The following is a 9,575-nucleotide window of genomic DNA, read 5'->3' on the forward strand; positions in this document are numbered from 1 at the left end:
TCCAGTACTCTTGCCTGGAAAATCCCACGGACGGAGGAGCCTGGTAGGCTGCAGACCATGGGGTCTCGAAGAGTCGGACACGACTGAGCGACTTCACTTTCACTTTTCCCTTTCACGCATTGGAGAAGGAAATGGCAACCCACTCCACTGTTCTTGCCTGGAGAATCCCAGGGACGGGGGAGCCTGGTGGGCCGCTGTCTATGGGGTCGAACAGAGTCAGACACGACTGAAGCGACTTAGCAGCAGCAGCAGCAAGGCTGCATTTTCACAGAAAACTATTATCAGCCTATTCAGTGATTTTAAATTAGTTTATTAATTGTATCAACACATTTACCAAAGTTTTGAGTATCCAGGCTAGGCATTTTCTTAAATATTTACATTTAGTGCTAATTAAGTACACACAATTCAGAAATTGCTTCAGCTGTTACAATAGAGAACATATTTTCAACAGAGACACAAAAGAAAAGGTATCTAAGGAGAATCAGTATTTCCTAGAATATTTTCTCACAGAAATCAAAACAGTGTTCAGTTCAGTTCTGTTCAGTTGCTCAGTCATGTCCGACTCTTTGTGACCCCATGAATCTCAGCACGCCAGGCCTCCCTGTCCATCACCAACTCCCGGAGTTTACCCAAACTCATGTCCATTGAGTCGGTGATGCCATCCAACCATCTCATCCTGTTTTCCCCTTCTAATACCCAATATATACATGGGGCTTCCCCGATGGCTCAGCCTGCAATGCAGGAGACACGAGGGATTTGGTTTTGATCCCTGGGTGAGGAAGATCCCCTGGGGGAGGAAATGAATACTCCAGTATTCTTGCCTGAAAAGTCCCATGGACAGAGAAGCCTGGCCGGCTATATCTAAAGGGACACATGACTGAACAACCAAAAAAAACAAGAAAAAATATACATTATGTTTTAAAGTACTTCTATTACCCCCAAAGTGCTTCTTCCTTCTCCAAGAAATGTTGATAATTACTAGTACAGCTTAAAAAAAAATTTATAAATTCAATAAGAATTTTTATTTTTTTAATTATTAAAAAAATTTTTTCGGTCATGCTGGACAGCACTCAGGATCTTAGTTCCCCAACCAAGGATCAAATTTGTGCCCTCTACAGTGGACGCATGGAGTCTTAACCACTGAACCACCAGAGAAGACCCTCAATAACAATGTTTTAAATGATCTACAACAATAAAAACATAATTCCCCAAATATCTTACAAGTATTAGTTTCAGCTATTTGCATGGAGATCTTTGATCACACTGAGTTGTTTTAATCTACAAAACTGACTAAAGCCTAGTGAAAACCAGTTTAGTAATTTCAGAGCAAATTTTGAGAAAAATTTAAAGACATGAGGTTTTAAAAAAGTGAATATTAAGAAATACACAAATAAGGCTTTGAGTAGTTTAGGTGCTCATGACAAACAGACCTGAGCCAAAAAAAAAAAAAAATGTAAGTGAGAAGATTGGCTTTCTCTTATCATGGCATTAAATCTATGGCAAGTAGGTCAACTTCAATTTTTATATATATACTGCTGGCTCAGTGGTAAAGAATTTGCCTGCCAAAGCAGGAGATGCACGTTTGATCCCTGGGTCAGGAAGATCCCCTGGAGAAGGAAATGGCAACCCACTCCAGTATTCTTGCCTGGGAAATCCCATGGAAAGAGGAGCCTGGTGGGAGTTCGTGGAGTTGCAGAAGAGTTGAATACAACTTAGCAACTAAACAACATCAACAACAATGTGCAAATATGTGTGTGTGTGTAATTTTATATAACGCTGGTGAGACTAGATGTCCTCCCAGAGGGCCCTGAGTTCCCATGGTTCCAACTCGGCATCTGAATACTTTACTTATATGTGTGTATCCCATTCTTATACCTACCCAAGGGGAGATCTCAGTAAAGAGATGGCAAAGAACTCACAGCAGCCCCGCCATGGCTTTGGGACATGATGACCTGAGTGCACAGTATTGACTGAGAATCCCACTGAGGGAGACAGTCCGGACTTCTTAGAAGTTATTATAAAAGTATCAGCATTTCAATTTGGCTGAGGATATGGAGTGTTTCAAGGGTTGTTTTTTTGACTGACTTTCTTTCCGTGCTCCAGGTCCCCACCTGCTCTGCATCTTACCATGGAGCAGACGGCCTGCTGGAAGTTGCTGCTGACTACCACATACAATAGCAGGTTACCAAAGGTGTTCAGGGCAGCTAGTGGTCTCGAAACGATGTATGCTTCATGGATCTGATGCTCAGTGGAGCAGCTAATGGAAAGCAGGCGAGATTCGATCCGAATGACCCTCAAGATATGGAAGGGCAAAAAGCATATATAAAACACGAGAAGCAGCAGAATGGTGAGCCTGCGCGCTTTCTGCTTCAGGCAGCTGTGCGTCTGAGGTCCTTGTGTTAGGGTGTAGATAATCATTGTATAGCAGAGCGTCACTATCACCAAGGGGAGGCAGAAAGTGGTGGTGGTCAAAATTAGATTGTACCATTTGATGGTTGTGAGGTCATCCGAGCTGGTGAGGTCAAGGCAGGTGGATCTGTTGGTGCTGGTGGTAGCTGTGATCAGGAAGGTCATGGGTATGACGGCCACCAGCGACACGATCCACACCACCACACAGGCCACCATGGCCCATCGCTTTTTGTGGACGGAGAAGCAGCTCGTGGGGTGAATGATGACAAAGTAGCGGAAGATGCTGAAGCAGGTGAGGAAGAGGATGCTGCTGTACAGGTTGAAGTGGAAGCCGAAGCGGATGAACTTGCACATGAAGTCCCCGAAGACCCAGTGGTCTCCGCCGGCATAGTAATGAATCAGGAAGGGAAGGCTGGTGAGATACAGCAGGTCGGTGCAGGCCAGGTTCAGCATGATGATGGTGCTGCTCCTCCAGGGCCGCATTTTGAAGATGTACGTGGAGATGGCTATCACATTTCCAGGAAAACCCACCAGGAAGATAATGCTATAAATAACAGGGAGGTAGTGCGTCTTGAGTGGGATATTTTCACTGGTGCAATTTTCAAGAGCAGCTGCATAATCAGGGAAATCAGAGGCATTTGCAAAATCATCTAGTGGCTCATTCATGGCTGTCTCCTTTCATCTCGCAAGAAGACAAGAGAGTTCAGTTTGGCAATACAGACCAAGAGAAAGTAACTCGCTGATAAAGGAAAATAGAAAACATTAATGGTAGGGTAATGAAAACAATGATCCACTTTTAAACAAAAACTGCTTGAACAGCCCCAATTGGCCACTTCTTTCTCTTTAATCTCCAAAGAGAAGAAATTGAATTTCTAAGAAAATGACTGTAAGGCAAGTTACTAAAGACATCTAACAATGATATAAAAGTTAAATGCTGTGAGAATTAAAAGGGCTTCCCTGGTGGCTCAGCTGGCCAAGAATCCACCTGCATTGCAGAAGAGCTGGGTTCAATCCCTGGCTTGAGAAGATCCCCTGGAGAAGGAAACAGCTACCCACTCCAGTATTCTGGCCTGGAGAATTCCACAGACTGTATTGTTCATGGGATTGCAAAGAGTCAGACACAACTGAGAGACTTTCACTTCACTTCATAAGAATTAAATGATGCAATTCATAAGAATTAAAATGAAGGATTTGGGTGGAAAACCCTACGTGTAGCTGTGAAAAACAGCTTAGCCAGGCTGCTACTGGGGCAAGCTCTAAGGTATCACCATTAGAGACTTACCCACAACAAGATCCACCATTAGTCATGCATAGGCTATCTGTTTTAAATATAGCAGTGTGTACATGTCAATTCTAGGCTTTCCCAATGGCTCAGCGGGTAAAGAATCCACCTGCAATGCAGGAGACTCAGGTTCGATCCCTGGGTTGGGAAGATGCCCTGGAGGAGGAAATGGCAACCCACTCAAGTATTCTTGCCTGAAAAATTCCACGGACAGTGAAGCCTGGTGGGCTATAGTCCAAAGGGTCACAAAGAGCCAGACACAATTGAGTGACTGAGCACCCCCCTGAACATGTCAATCCCAAACTCCTAATCGATCCTCCCTCCCCCACCCCAAGGACCTACTGTATAACACAGAGAACTCTGAACCATATTCTGTAATAACCTGAATGGGAAAAAAAATTTGATAAAAAATAGATAAATGTATATGTACAATGGAATCACTTAGCTGTACACCTGAAACTAACACAACATTATTAATCAACTATGCTCCAATATAAAATAAAAATTAAAAAAAGATTCAGTCACCAAAACAAAATAATCACCCATGAGGCGCTTCACCACAGTATTACCTCTAAACTTGACAAAAAGCTGAGAAATATTTCTTCTTATCTCTATTTTACAGAAGAGACTTAAACTGCAACCTATTCCTGATAACATCTAGTGGCACAGGTGGGATTCGAACCTCCGTTTGTCTGACTTAGAATGCATTCTCTTTCCAAACTGCCTCACTCTGCACCTCTCAGTCGGGATGGCCCTAAATGAGGGGTGCAATAGGAAGGGGTGTGACTGAACACTGGACATTTTTAAACGTAGATTTCATGCATTCCAACTTGATGTGTCTGGTGGATTTCATTTTCAAATTTCAGCTCTTCCAAGCCATTTAATGTCATTTGTTCATGTTGTGTGTCGGGGGAGGGGGGCACGCGGCATTTGAAGGGGAAGAAGGAACAGCAGTTCCATGCAGTGTTAAGAGCTAGAGTGCAATAAACCAGAGGGCCTGACCCTGACTCTGTTCAGTCAAAGAGGAGTTGTGTGTCCCTAAGCAAGTTGCTTACACTCTCCAGTACTGGGAAGGAGGGGGAGTTGTATGTTAACTTTCTTCTTCTTGCTTATCAGTGTTTGCTAAAATTTTGACTGTGTATTTCAGCATGATGTTCATTTAAAAGAAGAATTACTTACAATTAACTTATTATTCAGATGTAAATAGCTGTTGGTAAAATGTATCCACTTACATATTTATGCAGTGCCCACTGTGTATTAATTAGGCACTCTGCCAGATCCTAGAGATACCAAATGAATAACATGCACAGATGTACAAGCCACTATCACAGCCTACTTGGGGAGATAGACAGAAACTATTTTAACAAAGTACAATTCTGCCTCACAGAACTGTCAATATACCACCACTACCACCACCACCACCCAAAAAGCCAAGAAAAACACTTGGACACCACTGGACACATAATAAGTGCTCAATAAATGGTAGCTGTTAATTGCTAGGGGCTTCCCTGATAGCTCAGTTGGTAAAGAATCTGCCTGCAATGCAGGAGACCCCGGTTTGATTCCTGGGTTGGGAAGATCTGCTGAAGAAGGGATAGGCTACCCACTCCAATATTCTTGGATTTCCCTTGTGGCTCAGCTGGTAAAGAATCCGCCTGCATTGCAGGAGACCTGGGTTCAATCCCTGGGTTGGGAAGATCCCCTGGAGAAGCGAAAGGCTACCCATTCCAATATTCTGGCCTGGAGAATTCCATGGACTGTATAGTCCATGGGGTCACAAAGAGTCAGACATGACTGAGTGACTGTCACATGTTAATTGCTAAGTCCTTTGATAGATGAATAGAACAAGGCTGTACAATAGTACTAATATAACAAGGGCTTCCCTGGTGACTCAGATGGTAAAGAATCTGCTTCCAAAGCAGGAGTCCTGGGTTCGATCTCTGGTTTGGGAAGATCCCCTGGAAAAGGAAATGGCAACCCACTCCAGTATTCTTGCCTGGAGTATTCTGTGGACAGAGGAGTCTGGCGGGCTGCAGTCTATGGGGTTGCAAAGAGTTGGATGCGACTGAGTGACTAACACTTTCACTTTCACTATATTACAAAGAAGAAAGGGATTAGCTACCTGGGAACAGGACAGGTCACTAAAGGAACAGCATTTAGAAGGGAACATTTCAGCTTTTCAGGAAACAGGCAAGAGGAGAGGAAGGCATTCTAGGCAAGGAAAACAGAATGTGCAAAGGCACTGAGGTCTGACAGAGTTCAAGGGATTTCAAGAGAAACCTCAGAATACATTTAAACATCTATCACTTTTATTTTGAATAAATTGGGGCAAGAATAGCTCAAGGATAGGAAACCTGCCAGAGTTGGGGAGGGCAGTTGTCAGAATCCTCACTCGAGAAGCCAGCGCTCCCCAAAAGTGAAAGTGTTAGTCACTCAGTCGTGTCCGACTCTGACAACCCCATGGACTGTAGCCTGCCATGCTCTTCTATCCATGGGATTCTCCAGGCAGGAAGACTGGAGTGGGTTGCCATTCTCTTCTCCAAGGGATTTTCCTGACCCAGGGACTGAACCTGGGTCTCCTGCATTGCAGGCAGATTCTTTACCATCTGAGCCACCAGGGAAGCCTGAGTGCTCCCTGGGACCATGTATTCCTGATCCAAAGGGAATGTGTTTCTCCTGGTCCAGTTGGTTTACCCTCGGGGACGATGCTACCGGCAGAACCATCACGGACACAGCACTAGGGGTGATAGGAGTTGGCGCTGCTGACCAGCAAGGATGCTGTGAGGCCAGAAGACCACAGCCTGTCCCTTGGCCAAAAGCCATAATGCACTCATGCACAGATAGAAGGCAGTCATTTAAATCCCAAGGAAAACAGGGAGTCCCCGAAGCAGCACCTCCTGAAATCTGTTCTTAGCAAGTCCAGATTCAAGACCTCATCGCCTATCTGTGGACTCCTTGAAAGCAGAAACAAGAAGTCACCTCCTACCCCAGGGGCTGACACACAGAGGGCCTCAATAAACACATCTGTGAATAAAAGAATCATGAGTAACATTAGCTAAACTTATCTTGTGCCAAAAAGCTAGTTGAAGCAGCAACTGTTATTGAAATAAAAAAAAAAGTTTGGTTCTTTTAATGGCTTTAAAGTAAGGAGCAAAATTAATTTCTGTCATTGCAAATAAACCCCTGCCATGTTAATGGGGCCATTTTAAAGCATAATCATATCAGGAAAAGGCAGGCTGTAGGTAGAAACAACCACCTCATTGTTTTGAAAAGCAACAGTGCAATGTGGGATTTATTGAAGAGTGACCGACTGAGAAATGTCACCTCCATCCCTTAAACTTCACTGAAGGAACGGTTTGAGTTTACCAAACACGTGTGAACAGGAGGTGAAAACTAGTCGGGACCGTGAACCAAGCAGAACAAGGCAGTTTCTTTCTTCATCAGTCCTAGAGTCCTGTGCGATTCACAGCTGCTACCAGAGCACCAGACTGCCACAAAGGAGCCATGTCCATTCAAAGGACATTGTGGAATAATGCAGTCTATTTCCTACCCTTGGCCACAAGAGTGGATCTCAATCGTAGGGAGGTTACAGACACCTAGGACTGTCAGACTCTCTGTAAACTACAGATCATAATCTCTCATGCTTCAACAAAACCAGATAGATATGTTTCAACCAAACTAGATGGCACACAAATAAAAGCCAGCACCAAAGATTTGGGAATTTTTTCATAATGGAAAAACCCCATCATTTTAGCCTCTACTTTTCTTTCTCTGAAAGTGGGAAGAGATTGCAAGGGTTTAAGGCTAGCTGCAGGATGTCAGTGTTTTGAAAACATGCAGCTCAGGACCTCCAGCCCAAGACCAGCCTGCCCATGAACCTCACATGTTTTTGTGGATAAAGAAGGCAGGACAGACATGGTGTCTACTCACAGGGCCGCATATACTGTTTTACATCCATGGAGGACTCCTGCCCACTTGGAGAGAACAAATCCAGTGGGATGAATGATGCAGTGTGATTTTTCTCGGGTAGCTGAGAATTTTGCAGTAAACTTCTATCCAACCCTCCCCCAACCCACTCCTCTGCAGCTCCCGCCAGCACACCCTGGGTTTTCCTAGTGCTGCTCTAAGGCTAAGCTACCATCCATTCTCTCCTCCTTTCCCCAAGTTGCCAGCTGACCAGGGAGACACAGCTCCCTGGCCCTCTCACCCTCCCTTGGAGTCCTCCGAAACCCTGCAGCTGGGGTTGCATGTGGTTACCAAGAGAAACCTTGGATACACCTTTCATTCACAAAGGTTCATCCTGGTTTCCTTATCTGTGTGTGCCTGTCTTCATGCTAAGTCACTTCAGTTGTAGCCAACTCTTCACGACCGTATGGATGGGCTCCTCTGTCCATGGGATTCTCCAGGCAGGAATACTGGAGTGGGTTGCTATTTCCTCCTGTGGGGGATCGTCCCAACCCAGGGATCGAACCCGAGTCTCTCATGTCTCCTGCATTGGCAGGCGGGTTCTTTTACCGCTAGTGCCACCTGGAAAGCCCCCGTTTCCTCATCTACATATTTATAAACTAGTTGAACTTTGTACTTTGTACAGACCAACTCTTAGCCCTCCTTTGTGATGAGGGTGAATGTTGTCTGCCCTGGACCCTGAAGGAAACCCCTCTCCCCAACTCTTCCCACAAACCCCAAATTTCAGACAAGAATCTGCAAGTCCAGTACCCTGAGGACCCTCAGGACCTATCATGCTGATGGAACCCAAAGATGCGATTTTAGCTATTTGATCATCGATATTTCCCAATTAAAGAAAATCTATGGAAATGCCCATAAAGACACACACAAGTTTTGCATACAATCTGGAGCTTTAGAGATGGTATTAGTTACCTTAATCTACAGCAAGGAAACAAAACAAGATATAATAAAAGCATTTCAGGGGGAAATGTATTTGTCCTCTTGTTTGTGGTGGGGTTTGGACTTTGTTAACACGATAAAGTCCAGAAACACAGTGTGAGCTAAGAAGGCATCCGGAGCGGGGAACCAATCGATGTCAGAGAGGAACTCCCTGCCCCCAGAGTCCCCACGCTTGGTCTCGAAAAGGGTAAGAGGAAACCCACAGTCAGGAACTTCTCCAGGTCTCCCTGAGACAAATCTCCGGCCATTCTAGGCTTTAACTGTCCCCAGGTGCGTCCCTCCTCCATACCACAACGCGGGGTGCTACACCTGCGGTTAAGTTGGGGGCCCGGGACTCCCACCTTCGCTGGGTCCTGCAGCAGAGACTGACCCGGAGGCTCTGTTCCCTCTGGGTGAGGGCATCCCGCATTCCAGGTCCCCATTCCCGGATGAGCGCGCGGGTTCCCGCCACACCCGGCTCCCTCCCGCCCCGAACCCAGCTCGCCCAGGTCGCGGCTCACCTGGTACCCCAGGCGCGGCCGCCGTGCGCCCCAGTGGCCGTCGGAGCGCGGCTGCGCCCTGGCGGCGGGACGGTCCCAGCAGAGGCCGCGCGCCGCCCCCGCCCCTCCCACCGCGGGAGCCCGCGCCGCAGGTGCGCGCCCAGGTCCTGCCCAGCCCGCCGCGGACCCCACCCTCGGTCGTCCACTTTCATGGGCAACGCGGGAACATCAGCTTCTGCTCCCGGGGATCTCTGGACAGCCTCCACGCCTATTTTACGCGAAACTGCCCAAAGGGCGTATTTACAAGGGAGCAACCACAGCCTTTTCATACTGTTTATACTGTAGGCTCCCGGAGTAGGCATCCCGGAGTGGAGTTCGTGATGGACAGGGAAGCCTGGCGTGCTGCAGTCCATAGGATCGCAAAGAGTCGGACACGACTGAGCGACTGAACTGAACTGAACTGAACAGAAACAGCCTGGCAGGAGGGTTCTCGCCCCAGA

At 46.3% G+C, this 9,575-nt stretch overlaps 1 protein-coding gene across 1 annotated transcript; it reads right to left on the minus strand.

Moving 5' to 3' along the window:
* Nucleotides 1-294: 294 nt before the first annotated feature.
* OXGR1 (oxoglutarate receptor 1) lies at nt 295-9,205 on the minus strand. Its single transcript, XM_086330303.1, has 2 exons — nt 9,097-9,205; nt 295-3,148 (listed from the first exon to the last, which is right to left on the minus strand). Exon 2 carries the CDS (start codon nt 3,073-3,075, stop codon nt 2,062-2,064), a length of 1,014 nt encoding a protein of 337 aa, XP_086186429.1. The 5' UTR covers nt 3,076-3,148; nt 9,097-9,205; the 3' UTR covers nt 295-2,061.
* Between the last annotated feature and the right edge of the window lie 370 nt (nt 9,206-9,575).

The sequence above is a fragment of the Bos grunniens genome, chromosome 12, assembly GCF_055505025.1.
Source record: "Bos grunniens cultivar Pamir isolate PY7600 chromosome 12, Bosgru_T2T1.0, whole genome shotgun sequence".
Taxonomy (NCBI): Eukaryota; Metazoa; Chordata; class Mammalia; order Artiodactyla; family Bovidae; genus Bos; species Bos grunniens.

What these genes read in the sequence shown, in the direction of transcription:
- OXGR1 (XM_086330303.1), bottom strand. Translation starts at nt 3,075, where the DNA reads ATGAATGAGCCACTAGATGATTTTGCAAATGCCTCTGATTTCCCTGAT.